The sequence below is a fragment of the Eriocheir sinensis genome, unplaced genomic scaffold, assembly GCF_024679095.1.
Source record: "Eriocheir sinensis breed Jianghai 21 unplaced genomic scaffold, ASM2467909v1 Scaffold247, whole genome shotgun sequence".
NCBI classification, from domain to species: Eukaryota; Metazoa; Arthropoda; class Malacostraca; order Decapoda; family Varunidae; genus Eriocheir; species Eriocheir sinensis.
In genome coordinates this window covers 66449-82500 of record NW_026111551.1, presented here as the reverse complement: position 1 = coordinate 82500, position 16052 = coordinate 66449, and the positions used below count along the sequence as shown (strand labels likewise).

Genomic DNA, 16052 nt, shown 5'->3' with positions numbered 1-16052 from the left:
TTCCTTCGGATACTTCATCAACTGTTTCCTCATCGCATTACCTTTTTCCGCTACTCTTTTTTTTTTCCTTTTTTTTATTTAACCAGTTTTTCCACAACGAGACAATTCGTTCATTAACTTTTTTATCCTAACTGTTCTTCCTAATTTTAGTCCCTCCTTTCCCTCATCTTCATTTAATTAACGTTTAGTCTGATGGTTAAACCTCCTAACTTTTCCCCTGAGCTCTTTTCATTAGAGTTTCTACCATATCATTTGGTCGTCGTCATTACATATTAACCTTCCCGCGCCTTCCTTACCATAATCATTTAATTCAATCCTTCGTATTGAGCATCATAAAGTACGGATTAAAGATATGGGGATATAGTGCTGCATGCCATATCCAGCAGGTGCAAAAAACAACAGCCAAAGTTGCGCTGGGTGCAATAAATTTGACCATGCAACACCATATATAGGGGAGCTAAGGTGGCTGAAGATATGTGATATGTACAAGTACGAGTCAGGAATCACTGTGAATAATGTAATGAGTTAAAGATTGCCGGGTTGGTTGTTCTCGCTCCCTAAGGTGAGTAAGACTCGCGATGTCAACACAAGACATCAACACCAACTACTTGTTCCCAAAACTAGAACTTGTATAGGAGACAGGTCTCTACTGGTAGCTGGACCTAAACAACCTACCTGATCACGTGAAGGACACCAAATATGTCTATTTTCAAAAGTGAGTTGAAAAAAACTATCTTTTTTAGTTTTAACGAACAGACTTTCTCCAAGTCGTGACTACACTCATGTATATGATATTTTTGTTTTATTATACATTTTATGACAACATTCTTGTATATGGCTATTATATTATCTTACGACAACGTGTACGCACATTCCTATTTTATTAGTATTATATCATTTTATTCTTGTTTACGGAAAACCTTATGTCTTATATTTTCAAGATCTAGGTTTTATATTGCATCGTTTACTATTATCTTATTTCCTATTTTATCTGTATATCTTAACTTGATATAAGGTCCTAGTATAGAAACCCCAGTATGTTATTTCGCTCTGTACTAGGACGTTTTCGTCTAATGTATGCCAGTAATAACCAGGGCAGTAGCAAGTAGTAGTGAGCCCCCAATAAAAAAATATATATGGGGCCCCATACAGACAACCGAGTTTTACATTTTTTTCAGTAATAGTAAGGAGTACAGCTATTAAAAAAACAATGAATGATGATGTTATATATTTAAGTGGTGCTGAGCCGGGCACAACATGGGGGCACGACTGATAAGCAGGCCTATCAGAGTACAAAAATGTTTCTCTTAACAAAGTATGATGATTTAAATGCAAAACGATCATTAAAAGGCTTTTTTCGAGCTTTGTGGTTTGCAAACTTATTAACCAAAGCATCAAAATCACGAGATCTAGCAACATCATGTTCAATGAAGATGATTCCTAGAGCAGAGAGCCTCTCATCTGACATTGTTGACCGCAAAATATTTTTTTTTATTATTTTCTTTCTATTAAAGCTTCTCTCTGCACTTGCAACAGTAACTGGAGTTGTTAACATAGCTCTCAGCACAATTCCAGTGTTTGGGTATATTTCCTGAAGATTATTACTACAAATATATGTTAAGAAATCTTTAGCAGTAGCAAGAGTTTTTTTCTCTACTGACAACAGCAATGAAATGTCTCAACTCCATTTCCAGTTCAGGTGCATCAATGTCTCCCATTATTTCCTCATATTTCTTGCATCGAATGTGAAGCTTGTTTTCGTCAATACACTGCTTGAATTGCTTCGTATTTTACAAAAAAGCCAAACAGGTTATGCCACTCCATAAGCTGACTAACTCCCGAGTTGACGGATGATATAACCTGATCTACTACAACAAAGAAGAACTGACATTTTTTTTTTGTCCTCAGATAAGATACTTTCATTGCGACACATAGTCAAACATGCTTTTTTTTTCTTCGTGTACGCGTCTGCGGAAATACTTTGGCTACATTCACCTGCTCAGCTATTTCCGATGCATTAAGATTTTTTATTTTTTTACAACAAAGGAGGCAGCTCAAGGGCACAAAAAAAGGAAACAATAATAAAAAAAGCCAGCTACTCGCTGCTCCTAAAAAAGAATCATAAGAGGTGGCCGAAAGAGAGGTCAATTTCGGAAGGAGAGGTGTCCTGATAACCTCCTCTTGAAAGAGTTCAAGTCGTAGGCAGGAGGAAATACAGATGAAGGAAGATTGTTCCAGAGTTTACCAGCGTGAGGGATGAAAGAGTGAAGATGCTGGTTAACTCTTGCATAAGGGGTTTGGACAGTATAGGGATGAGCATGAGTAGAAAGTCGTGTGCAGCGGGGCCGCGGGAGGGGGGGAGGCATGCAGTTAGCAAGTTCAGAAGAGCAGTCAGCGTGGAATTATCGATAGAAGATAAAAAGAGGCAACATCGCGACGGAATTCAAGAGGTAGAAGACTATCAGTAGGAGGAGGAGAGCTGATGAGACGAAGAGCCTTAGACTCCACTCTGTCCAGAAGAGCTGTGAATGGAGCCCCCACGTGAGATGCATACTCCATACGAGGGCGGACAAGGCCCTGTATATGGATATTACCTGCGCAGGGGAGAAGAACTGGAGACGACACAAAACGCCCAACCTCGAGGAAGCTGATTTACCGAGAGAGGAGATGTGAAGTTTCCAGTTGAGATTTTGAGTTAAGGATAGACCGAGGATGTTTAGTGTTGAAGATGGTGATAGCGAAGAATAGGGGATAGGTGTTTGGAAGTTTGTGTCGAGTTGATAGGTGGAGAAATTGAGTTTTTGAGGCATTGAAGGATACAAGGTTCCTTCTGCCCCAATCGGAAATGATAGCAAGGTCTGAGATTAAGCGTTCTGCAGCCTCCAGTCTGGAGTCGTGTACTTCCTGTTGTGATGGGCTTCTATTGAAAGAAGTTGAATAATGCAGAGTGGAGTCGTCGGCGTATGAGTGGACGGGACAGTTTGTTATGGAAAAAAGATCATTGATGAATAACACGAAAAGAGTGGGTGATAGGACAGAGCCCTGTCGAACACCACTGTTGATAGGTTTAGGGGAAGAACAATGACCGTCTACCACCGCAGAGATGGAACGACCGGAAAGGAAACTGGAGATAAAGGACAGAGAGAGGGATAGAATCCAAAAGAGGGCAATTTAGAAAGCAAAGACTTGTGCCAGACTTTATCGAAGGCTTTCGATATGTCTAGCGCAAAAGAGAAAGTTTCACCGAAACGGCTAAGAAAGGATGACCAAGAGTCAGTTAAGAGAGCAAGAAGATCGCCAGTAGAACGCCCCTTGCGGAACCCATACTGGCGATCAGATAGAAGGTTAGAAGTGGAAAGGTGCTTTTGAATCTTCCGATTAAGGATTGATTCAAAAGCTTTAGATAGACAGGAAAGTAAAGCTATAGGGCGGTAGTTTGAGGGATTGGAACGGTCACCCTTCTTTGGCACAGGCTGTATGAAGGCATACTTCCAGCAGGAAGGAAAGGTAGATGTTGATAGGCAGAGACGAAAGAGATTGACCAGGCAGGGTGTCAGCAAGGCAGCACAGTTTTTAAGGACATTAGGAGGCACTCCATCAGGTCCACAAGCCTTCTGAGAGTTGAGGCCAGAGAGGGCATAGAAAACATCATTTGGAAGAATCTTAATAACAGGCATAAAGGAGTCAGAGGGGGGATGAGTAGGAGGTATATGCCCAGAATCGTCCAAGGTGGAGTTCTTACAGAAAGTTTGAGCGAAGAGTTCAGCCTTAGAGACAGATGAGACGGCAGTGCTGACGTCAGAGTTAATGAGAGGAGGGAAAGAGGAAGAAGTGATATTGGAGGAGATATTTTTGGCTAGATGCCAGAAGTCACGGGAAGAATTAGAAGAAGTAAGGTGTTGACATTTTCTATTGATAAAAGAAGTTTTGGTAAGTCGGAAAATAGATTTGGCACGATTCCGGGCTGAAATGTAAAGGTCATAGTTAGCGGGAGTTCGAAGGCTCTGGAACCCTTTGTGAGCTGCCTCTCTATCTTTAATAGCACGAGAACAAGCATGATTAAACCAAGGCTCTTTAGCATGAGGAGTAGAAAAAGAACGTGGAATGTATGCCTCCATTCCAGAGACAATCACTTCTGAGATGCGTTGGGCACACAGAGAGGGGTCTCTCTCCTGGAAACAGTAATCATTCCACGGGAAATCGGAAAAGTACATCCTCAGGTCGTCCCACCGAGCTGAAGCAAAATGCCAGAAGCATCGCCTCTTCGGTGGGTCCAGAGGATGTACAGGAGCGATAGGACAGGAAACAGAAATACGGTTATGATCGGAGGAGCCCAACGGAGAGAACAGTTTGACAGAGTAAGCAGAAGGATTAGAGGTAAGGAAGAGGTCTAGAATGTTGGGCCTGTATCCAAGACGGTCGGGAATACGTGTAGGGTGCTGAACCAACTGCTCTTGGTCGTTGAGGAGAGCAAAGTTGTAGGCTTGTTCACCAGGCTGGTCAGTGAAAGAGGATGAAAGCCAAAGCTGGTGGTGAACATTGAAATCTCACAAGATGGGGGTTTCATCGAAGGGAGAGTGAGACAAGATGTGCTCCACTTTAGAATTCAAATAGTCAAAGAATTTTACATAGTTAGTAGAGTTAGGTGAGAGATAAACAGCACAGATGTATTTAGTAATAGAATGACAGTGAAGTCTTAGCCAGATGGTGGAAAATTCAGAAGAGTCAAGGTCGTGGGCACGAGAGCAAGTGATGTCGTTGCGCACGTAGGCGCAACATCCAGCTTTGAATTGAATTTTAGGATAGAGATAGTAGGAGGGAACAGAGTAGAGGTTGCTGTCAGTAGCCTCAGCCACCTGTGTTTCGGTAAGGAAGAGAAGATGAGGTTTAGAGGAGGAGAGATGGTGTTCCACAGAATGAAAATTAGAACGAAGACCGTGAATGTTGCAGAAATTGATAAGGAGGAGGTTCGAGGATTTATCAGGACACCTCTCGGGTCGGCAGCCAGAAGAGGAGTCCTTCCTGGGGGTATTTATGGTTCCCCCCACAGGCGGCAGCTGTATTATACCCTGTATTGCGATACTGTTCAAAGAATGCCATAGTAGTAGTCACCCCTGCCTGCAACACACCAATTGTTATGTCTGATGACTGAATAAGCTTGCTGGTCTTATTGATATGAAATAAAATGTCGTACCATAAGCAAACTGCTGATAGAAATGGCCATTAGTTCAATATGTCCATGAGTGCACCTGCTCCTGTGGCCACGCCATCTTTTTTCTCGAGAGCATATTCTCTCAGCACTGATAAGGCATTGTTAATTTCCTTCATATGATATCAGGTGGTTTAACAGCTTCAATTCGTGACTCCCACCTGTTACCTGATGGACCTTTAACTGTAATAGGCAAACATTCTTCAAGAATAGCCCATCGAGATGTAGATGAGCTAAATATCACATACATTCTGTTCATGATGCCCAAAAATTCAATGGCATAATTTGAGGATTTCGCTGCATCTACAATCACCAAATTCTAGTTATGAGCCACGCAGTACATACAAAGCACGTTGATTCGGTTCTAATGTACGTGCTTGTACTCCTTTATTCTTTCCACTCATGTTAGCACCATGATCGTAAGCTTGTCCTCACATATCAGATATATCTATCCCAACCCCATTCACCTTGTCAAGGAATGAGTTCAGTAAACCGTCACCAGTTGTATCATGCACATTCAAGAAACTAAAAAAGGCCTCACGAATTTTAATCTCTCTCTCTCTCTCTCTCTCTCTCTCTCTCTCTCTCTCTCTCTCTCTCTCTCTCTCTCTCTCTCTCTCTCTCTCTCTCTCTCTCTCTCTCTCTCTCTCTCTCTCTCTCTCTCTCTCTCTCTCTCTCTCTCTCTCTCTCTCTCTCTCTCTCTCTCTCTCTCTCTCTCTCTCTCTCTCTCTCTCTCTCTCTCTCTCTCTCTCTCTCTCTCTCTCTCTCTCTCTCTCTCTCTCTCTATCAGGCAAAGGCAAAGCCTCCAAGAGGATTTGCACAAAATTTCAGCTTGGTCGGATAAATGGGAGATGCCCTTTAACGTAGACAAGTGCCAGGTCCTTCAAGTAGGAACAAAAAATAAGAAGTTCGATTACGAAATGCGCGGCGTTAAACTCATAGGAGCTCAATGAGTTAAGGACCTGGGGGTCAAAATCGCGTCAAACCTCAAATTCTCACAGCAATGCATCGATGCAGCAAATAAAGCAAACAGAATGTTGGGCTTCATTAAAAGAAACTTCTTATTCAAGAATAAAGATGTAATACTTCCGCTCTACAATAGTTTAGTCAGACCCCACTTGGAATATGCGGTACAGTTTGGTCTCCCCACCATGCAAAGGACATTGCTAAGCTAGAAGGTGTTCAGCGTCGAGCAAAAAAAAAAATGATCCCTTCCTTGCGCAACAAATCCTACGAAGAAAGACTTTCCACCCTTAACATGTTCTCTCTTGAGAAACGTCGCCTCCGAGGAAAACTGATCGAATGTTTTAAAATACTTAATGGTTTCACGAATGTAGACAGATCAACATTGTTTATGATCGATGACACTTTGCGAACGAGGAACAATGGCATAAAACTCAAATGTAGACAAGTAAATTCAGACTGCACCAAATTTTTCTTCACCAACGTTGTAGTGCGAGAATGGAATAGGCTCCCACCATCAGTGGTCCAGTGTAACACGATTGACTCCTTCAAAAACAAGCTCAACCGTCACTTCCTTGAGATTAATATTAACTAGAGTAGAAAAGCAACGTTTTGGAGCCATCTGATTAATGTAAAATCATTTAGGTTTAAGGATAGACCACCTAGTCTGGACCATGGGGTCTGTGTGGTCTGATTTTCTATGTAATTCTGTGTAATTCTCTCTCTCTCTCTCTCTCTCTCTCTCTCTCTCTCTCTCTCTCTCTCTCTCTCTCTCTCTCTCTCTCTCTCTCTCTCTCTCTCTCTCTCCCTTCCGTCACTCCCTCCCTCCACAATGCATGGCTCTCAATGAAGACGATTAAACAGTTCCGAAGTTGCTGTTGTGTTTGCAAAGGTAGCGATCCCCCTCTCGGCCTTCGGGAATAATTGATGTGAGAGTCGAAAGCGCCTGAAAACACCCACGTTAGAGCACTGGGGTCCGTCTGCAGGAGCCACCAACTACACGGTCAAGTCTCTGACATCCCCGGTGGCACCTGGCAGACCTGTGTGTCGCTGCGCCGCGGGTGATTTTAATTATCGAAAAAGAGAACTCGTGTCTCCCGCATTGTTCTTTTTCTTATTTCTAAGCAGGAGCGTGTGGCCGGCAGGCAGGCACGCATGACACACACACACACACACACACACGGCCCGGTAGCTCAGTTGATAGAAAGTCGGCCTTACAACCAGAAGGACCGGGGTTCGATTCCCCAGCCGGGTGAGGATAAATTGCGTTAATCTTCTTTCACGTGTAGCCCCTGTTCACCTAGCAGTGAGTAGGTACGCGACGTCAGGCAAGGAGTTGTGACCTTGTTGTCGCGGTGTGTTGTGTATGAGTGGTCTCAGCCCTACCCAAAGATCGGTACTACGAGCTCTGTGCTCCTCCGTAGGGAAACGGCTGGCTGTCTCGAGCATAGCTGGGCGTTATCGCGATAAGTTATCGCGATACTTTATCGCTGATAACAAAATCGGGTTATCGGCCATCCGCTACTTATTTAAATATATATCGGTATCTTCGTTACTTTTGTAACCAAACTAGCGATAATTACTACTTTTTTCCGCCTCAGAAAAAAAAACCGTCTCTTCCCTACTGCGCATGCGTGGCCGGGCGCCCGGTGTTGTATGAAAAAACTTCGGGGTATGAAATATCTTCGTGTGAAGAGATTTCATACTTAGATCATCAACATTAAAAAAACTAAGTTATGTTTTATATTAGACTCAAAAGTCAATATATCAAAGAGAAAAATCATTTAACTTTGCCCCCAAAATGATTATTCACTGCCTCAAATTTGATATTCCGTATTCGTTTGTGAGCATGCCATGGTATTGAAGGCACCCGGTGTTGTGTTATTTGGTGTCCCATCGTCAAAAGCTGGCGCTTTTGTTTACAAACACTGGTCTCTCGTGAACTGCGCATGTTCAGACCAGTAAGTGAAACCCTGTACAGTCTCACAAAACTTTTTAACACATTAACTGCATCCGATGACGCAGTATACGCGTCATTTCGTCTCTCGTAGCATATCCGAGTGACGCGTATACTGCGTCATGGTCATTTCAGCCAGTGTGTGTTTTATTTCTTCTCGGGTATAGTACGAGATCTTTCAGAATGATGGCCGGATATGATACGGTGTTTTACGATCCTCCAAATATTTTTCTAATGTCAGAATATGAGGGAATTTCACGCACTCATAGTGGATCTTTGCAGACGGTTTCTGCCACTGGTAGTCAAATATCCTTGGTTTCTACCACGAAATAACACAAATAAAGTGAGGGAAAAATGATACTTGCGAGTGTGGAATTATCTCACCCACAAAGCTGCCATGCAGTACATCCTCGCACTTTTGGTACGTCATGTATCAACATAATAATTCTTCGCCCCTCCCTTCCCTGCTCCTCTCATCTGTTTTTGCTTTTATTTTTTCCTTTTCTCTGTTATTATGAAATGAGAGAGAGAGAGAGAGAGAGAGAGAGAGAGAATCTTCAATTTACGGCCAGGCAGTTGTAAGTCACCCACAATAAAAACGTGGTTATCCATCCATACGTTTTCTGGAGATGACAACCAAAGAAAATGGCCATAAAGGCATGGCTTTATGGTAGACTATTTTATAATGGGATTCACCTGCAGCAAAATTATTTTGAGAAGCATCGTCTAATCATACCTTTCTCTGTTTTTTCTATCCTATTTCTTTCACCCTATATGAATTAACATTATCACGTAAAGGACTAGTAGCTACTGTAAATCTGTTGCGTGTTTGTTCACATCCCCTCTCTCTCTCTCTCTCTCTCTCTCTCTCTCTCTCTCTCTCTCTCTCTCTCTCTCTCTCTCTCTCTCTCTCTCTCTCTCTCTCTCTCTCTCTCTCTCTCTCTCTCTCTCTCTCTCTCTCAGGCAGCCCCGAAAAACATACACACACACACACACACACACACAGATCCCAGCCTCTGTCATCACTTCTCCCCCTCCCCTAACCTCTCACACTCCCATTCCATCCCCTTCCCCCTCTCTCTCTCTCTACCTCTAAGAGAGAGAGAGAGAGAGAGGGGGGGAAGTAAGATATATGTTGAAGCTGTGACTCAATCACGTGGTAGCCGCCGTAGCTCAGTGGGCAGCGTGCTCAATTCGCACGGGAGAGACTCGAGTTCGATCCCCAGCAAGGAGATTGGGTGGGCATCAACAGTAACATAAAACAACAGAGTTGCATGCTGTATCACTGAGCTACGACGGTTACTTTTTGTCAAAATTTGGCATAAGATATAAAGCTACGTCTGTAAGTAATGTTTTGATTCTATTCTCTCGTTCCCTCTCCCTGATAGATGTAGGTCACAAACAGCAGAAAAAGCGTCTATCCCGTTCATTTTTGGTAAACTAATTTCTCTCTCTCTCTCTCTCTCTCTCTCTCTCTCTCTCTCTCTCTCTCTCTCTCTCCTTATCGTATAGGATATTATCACAAGTCTCTGAGTTTTTGGTCTGGTAAGCCTTGTCTTCTACCGTCCTATGCGTTTCCCGGAAACTTTTGAGACTGAGTTACTGTATTTCATTCTTTTCATCACTTATGTTCCTTATTTCTCCATACCCCTATACGTCATGCCTCCTTTACCAGGTACTTCCTTTCCGAGAGAGAGAGAGAGAGAGAGAGAGAGAGAGAGAGAGAGAGAGAGAGAGAGAGAGAGAGAGAGAGAGAGAGAGAGAGAGAGAGAGAGAGAGAGAGAGAGAGAGAGAGAGAGAGAGAATTATCACAGGGGAGAGGAAAAGATAACTGATAATTATTTTTATCAGCACCAACAACAACAGCTGCCAGTAGGGTAAGCCCGTGCTCCTCCACGCCAGGAGAGAGCACGTGTCCCCTAGTGATACTAGGGGATAAATCTTTATATACAACAGCAGTAACAACAACAGAGCATCAGAGCAGCTCTGCTGTTGTTATTGCTGTGACTCTTCCAGGACGTGCCACCGCCTTTTATTACGCTGGGCATTGACCTGCCATGAGTGGCGAGACTACCGTGTGCAGGTGTGTGTGTGTATGAGTGTGTGTGTGAGTGTGTGTGTGTGTGTGTGTGTGTGTGTGTGTGTGTGTGTGTTCCAAGACACTGCATTATGCATGCATTGTATGTAGAAAAATGTTATAGAAAATCACCTATTAGTCACCGGAAAGATGGGGGTAAGGGAGGTCCGAGAGTGCATGATGTCAGCTAGGGCGATGACATGTGGGGGAGGAGGAGAAGGAGGAACATGAACTTGCTACTGAGAGAGAGAGAGAGAGAGAGAGAGAGAGAGAGAGAGAGAGAGAGAGAGAGAGAGAGAGAGAGAGAGAGAGAGAGAGAGAGAGAGAGAGAGAGAGAGAGAGAGAGAGAGAGAGAGAGAGAGAGAGAGAGAGAGAGAGAGAGAGAGAGAGAGAGAGAGAGAGAGAGAGAGAGAGAGAGAGAGAGAGAGAGAGAGAGAGAGTGTGTTTGTATTTCATTTGAAACTATTTCAGTCTTGCACCAACAATACATCTCTGCTTCATTGTACGAAACTGTTCTGCTATGATGAACATTATTTATATACCTCATTTTCAACCAGTCCCTCCCTATTTGTTATATTCCCTTCACCCTTCGTTATCTTGTATCTTGCTCTTTTCTCTCGCCTCCTCCTCACAAACATTCAGAAGAAAAGTATGACAAAAGCAAAATGTTTGGCAGCTGTCGTGTTTTGCTTTCGTTCTTTATTATTATAGCTCTGGTACGCAGGAGTTATAACTATTGTTATTTCACTTATTGCCAAAATATTGTAGTATAATGTAGCGGATAACAACATCGCATATTCTACGCACATACACTGGTCTTCATCTCTCCCTCCCATCCGCGGAAAGGGAAGGGGCTAAGCAAATATCCCCCATGTGGGTGGCGATAACGTCTCCTCCCAGATACCGTAGTGTTATCCATTTTCGCTCATGAATTACCTCCCCATACATTTTCTTATGAAAAAGTCAAAGTGCGACATGATCAGTGAATCCAGGCGAAATGACTTATCAAAATCACTAAACAAAAATATATGGTGAGTTTTATATTGATTGAGTTTGACCGCACGAATACACACGATATATATAGAGAGCGAGCGAGCGAGAGAGAGAGAGAGAGAGAGAGAGAACCTCCCTCCTATTTCCTGTTTTCCTTCCCTATCGCACACCCCTCCCCATCCTTATTTTATCACGAGAACTTTACAATAAGATAGGTCTTTGCCTGGATTGTGTTGGTGTAAACATACGCATACACAAATCCATCACCCCTGGTGGTTATCGCCTGGAATTTTCATCGATATGAGGTTTTATATTATCCAGGGGTGGACCTCTTCCTCACTCTCCAATTCCAGACAACCATATTCCTTATCTACTCTTTCCTTCTCTTGGTGCTTGTCTTTCCTCTTGCTCTTGTACTTTTCCTCTTTGTGATTCCCTCTGGTCTGTTGTCACTAGTGCTTGGTGCTGGATCACGACTAGTAGAGGGTAGATCACGAGAGGTTGGTGTAGGATCACGAGAGGTTGGTGATGGATCACGAGAGGTTGGTGTAGGGGTGGTAGGTGTCGCTTCACTTGTACTTGGTGTTGCTGCTTCATTCCCATCCTTGCTGACTTGCCTCGCTGTTGTCACTCTTTCTGCCCCTTGTTGTCTTGCTTCGCTCTGTGGCACACCCTCTTGATCGTGCCACTCGTTGAAGTGTTTCATGGAACACAAACCAGGCTTCTCAGGACAGCCTGGACAGAAGTAGGGGGTGTCTCTTCTTACCGGGTGACACATCCTACATCTTTTTCTTTTGCCAATTTTTTCCCATTTGACAAAATGGTGTGAAGTGATGGTGGCTTTCTTTTTCTCCTCTTTCTTAGAAAAGACTGATGCTCCTGGGTTGTGCTCTAGCAAGAGTTCTCTTGCTACAGTTTCTAAGAAGGGCATGAATCCTGCTGTGGAGTTGGTCTTATTTTTCCATGCAAGATATGCATTTAGGGCAATCCGCAAAAAAAAATGAATTCCTAATTTCTTGAACCAAGCCAAGCTCTTACGTTCAGAAGCATATGGCTCAAGAAACTGGTCAGCCTTGTCCACACTTCCCATCATTTTATTATATTTATCTATGTGGAGGGGCTTGTTGTAAAACACTGGCTGGTGTCCAAAGTGCTCCCTCACTCTTTCTACCATATCAGCCTTGTATTTTGTGGTCAAGACTGTTATGTCTTTTTTATCCTCCCATCTCACAATCAGAACATTGCCTTTCCTTGCAAAGATTGCCTGGTGTTTTTCTAGGGGAAGCTGGCTTATTTCTCTTGGGGGGCCTCTCCCGCTTCTCACTACACCGGTGATAGTGGTGTTTCTGTCCTCAAGGTAGGTTGCCAACCTCAAGCTCGTATACCAGTTGTCAGTAACAACGTGGCGTCCCTCATCAAGCAGCCCTGACATCATGTATACAACAATTTTTTCTGATTTTGAGAGGATTTCTGCTCCTGGATCATCAAACTGATATGAGTTTTTTCCATAATAGAGCTCAAAGTTCCAAGAAAATCCTTGCCAGTTAGGGTCAGAGGGGCACAGCACAAATATTTTCAGTCCAAACCTGGCTCTCTTGGACTTGATATATTGTCTGAACCCTAGTCTTCCTTTCCAGAGCAGTAAAGCCTCATCAACAGCCACATGTTTGCCAGGTTCAAGTATGGCCTTGCACTTGTCGCGAAGCATGGAAAGGAATGGCTCAATTCTGGTCTGTGGCTTATTTTTTTCCACGTTTTCTGGAGGTGAAAAACGCAGAAACTTTAGGATGCTAAAAAATCTATCTCTACTCATGACCTCCTTGCAAAAAACAGGCGGCCCACACACTAACCAATCCTTCCTCCAATACTGTGCCATCACTGGGAGCTTCACTAGTCCCATGGTAATCAATAGGGCTATAAAAGAGTACATATCATTTTCTGTCACTCTCTTCCACTTCACTGAGTTCACTTTGCCCATTTTTTCAGGATGTTCAGTAAAAAACATTGTAGCTCGCTTGTTGGCCCACTCACACAGCTTCCCTATTATGTCTTTGTCAAGGAACTGTTTGAATGCACCACTAGCACTAGTAAATTGATGTTCATGAGCTGCACGTATGCCACACTGATTACTCATATATTCAGGCAGCGGGTCTTCACGACTGTCATTGAATATGTCAGCAATGAGCCTCCATCCTCCCTCCATTTCTCTGGCTTCAGTATCACTGATCTCTTCGTCGTCCTCAGATTCCTCTGACAAGTCGTCATCGCTGTCGTAATCCTCAAAATCAGGAACAAAATCTTCGTCACTTGAGGACTCCATAGCTGACTTGGCAGTGCTGTCCAACTCTGCTGCTGTCTGTCTCAAATCTGAACCTTCCCAAACGGGGCAAGTTGACCCTAGCGCTTATCACTCGACCTCTGCCCCCACTGTCTCCCCTCAATACAACTATAGGCCTACACCGTGTGTCCGTGTCCCCTAACTTGGGTCAACTTCAGCGGCTCCTCCTTCCCACAACAATCTCGTGTGTGTGTGTGTGTGTGTGTGTGTAGTTGTGTACAATATGAAAATGAGAAATAAATGAATATAGTTCATAGACTAATACCATTCTCTCTCTCTCTCTCTCTCTCTCTCTCTCTCTCTCTCTCTCTCTCTCTCTCTCAGTCTGTGTGTGTGTGTGTGTGTGTGTACCTCAATACTTGATGACGCAGTTCGCTAGCTCGGAGAAAAATCAAACCCAGATGTGTGTGTGTCTCTCTCTCTCGCGTTCTATCTCACGGGGAGAATAAGCTATAGCAATTTTACGTTAACTGTAGAGTTGACTCAGCTCTCCGGAGAATTAGGGCGTCATGGCTTAGTAGGTAAGATGACCCACGCGCCGGGCTTTATATGACCCGAAATCGAGTCTCCTATGGAGGTTACTATACATAGACGGGCACTAATATCGACGAGCCTGCCGCCTTTATTTTGGCATGAGTCGTTTTTTACCACGACAGTCGGGTCGAGAGTTATACACGTACAAGAAACCTCTATCTTGGCTCGTGCCATCATGTAAGATCAAGGGTTCGAATCCTCGCTTGTAATTTTTTTTTCTTGAAAAATAAGATTTTCCGCTAATCTGCGAAGGTTACTCTTCCCCCCTGAACAAGGGGGAGGGTGTGTGTTGTGTATAAGTCTCAGCGTTACCCGAAAATCGGAGGTAATGAGCTCTAAGCTCATTCCATAAAGGGTAAAGCTGGCGATCGCGAATCCAGCAAGTGATCAAGTCCATGGTTGAATTACACACATAAAGGACACACACACACACACACACACACAGAGAGAGAGAGAGAGAGAGAGAGAGAGAGAGAGAGAGAGAGAATGGAGCTGGCAGGAAAATACGATACGCATATATGTAACTGTAAACACACACACACACACACACACACACAACAATTGCGTGTCATGTGTGTGTGTGTGTGTGTGTGTGTGTGTGTGTGTTTGAGAAAAAAAATTGCTGTCCATATAATAAAACAGGCTTGTCGTTTTCTACCGTTTTCTGCCCGAGCAAAATACGGGATCATTTTCATAAGGAACTAAAACAAAATGTAATTAGGAAACCAACATAAATCTCTCTCTCTGTCTGTCTGTCTGTCTGTCTGTCTCTCTCTCTCTCTCTCTCTCTCTCTCTCTCTCTCTCTCTCTCTCTCTCGCGCGAAGGCGAAGGTCCTGATACTCCCGCCGTAGGGTGGCGTGAGACGCACGCAGATGCAGCACCTCTGCCCGTAATGCAGCGACATCACCCTCCACCCTGCTGGAGACAGGTGGGGGGGGGTGCGGAGGGCGGGGGGTGACGAGGGAGCGGCGGGGCGGCTGGGCTGGGTGAGTGGGGCAAGGAGAGGGTCGGAGGAGCGGAGGTGGCAGGTGGGGAAGGCCTGGTGGGTGTCGGGTCGAGATGGGGCCGAGAAGGCCGTGGAGTCACGCCTACCTGCGGAATCCACGGGGTCGGCGTGAGGAGTGACCTGTGACGGGCCACTGCGATAAGGGAAGGTTTCCTCTGTGCCGGGTGGCGGAGCAGGGGGAGCCCGAGCAGGCACCACGTCCCGTGAGCGGCGGGCGTCAGGACGCATGGGGCATCACCCACTCCAGGCGTTGTGCTCCTGAAGGCAATTAGGGCAACGGGGCGGGACGCGCTCCCCCTTCCGAATTTTTCCCTTGCACAGGGCTCTCATTTGTATTTGTCTTGGTGAATAAAAGTTCAAATCAAAATCTCTCTCTCTCTCTCTCTCTCTCTCTCTCTCTCTCTCTCTCTCTCTCTCTCTCTCTCTCTCTCACACACACACACACACACACACACACCATCCGTGTTTACACCGATAAGACCTTCCCCCCTCCCCCCACACACCCACGCGCGCCTTTGTCATTACTTATCTCCCCTCCCCTTTCCCGATCCCTCGATCACTCTCCCTCTCTACCTCTGAGAGAGAGAGAGAGAGAGAGAGAGAGAGAGAGAGAGAGAGAGAGAGAGAGAGAGAGAGAGAGAGAGAGAGTATGCATATACCTCTACCTGCCTGTCTGCGTATATGTATGTATGTATATCAGACAACGGTCTCTCTCTCTCTCTCTCTCTCTCTCTTTTTTCTACACAGGATACACGAATTCAGTTTTCTTGGGGAAAGTCATTCGTACTGAATACATTATGAAATGTAAAAGAAACAAAATTCTGTTGTCTATTTGTCTTACATAATAAAGAAAGAAATAAGTGCCAAAATTTATGTAACAAATAAAATAGTATACCTCCCCATAATAAGCTAATGGGCCGTTTTCTACTACATGTACTCCTGGCGGGGTAACTCATATCTTTCCCACTCTGGGT

At 44.3% G+C, this 16052-nt stretch overlaps 1 protein-coding gene across 1 annotated transcript; it reads right to left on the bottom strand.

Annotated features, from left to right (window-relative positions):
• Positions 1-11669: 11669 nt before the first annotated feature.
• Positions 11670-15306, bottom strand: LOC126991159 (uncharacterized). The gene is made up of 4 exons (XM_050849923.1): positions 15165-15306; positions 13423-13566; positions 11831-11934; positions 11670-11675 (listed from the first exon to the last, which is right to left on the bottom strand). The coding sequence occupies exons 1-4, from the start codon at positions 15304-15306 to the stop codon at positions 11670-11672; spliced, it is 396 nt and encodes a 131-aa protein (XP_050705880.1).
• Between the last annotated feature and the right edge of the window lie 746 nt (positions 15307-16052).

Coding starts and splice junctions, on each gene's coding strand:
- LOC126991159 (XM_050849923.1), bottom strand. CDS start 15,306: ATGCGTCCTGACGCCCGCCGCTCACGGGACGTGGTGCCTGCTCGGGCT. Junction 13,567..15,164: donor CGACCCCGTGGATTCCGCAG/GTAGGCGTGACT, acceptor GGGAAGGTTCAG/ATTTGAGACAGACAGCAGCA. Junction 11,935..13,422: donor TGAGGACGACGAAGAGATCA/GTGATACTGAAG, acceptor ACTTCTGTCCAG/GCTGTCCTGAGAAGCCTGGT.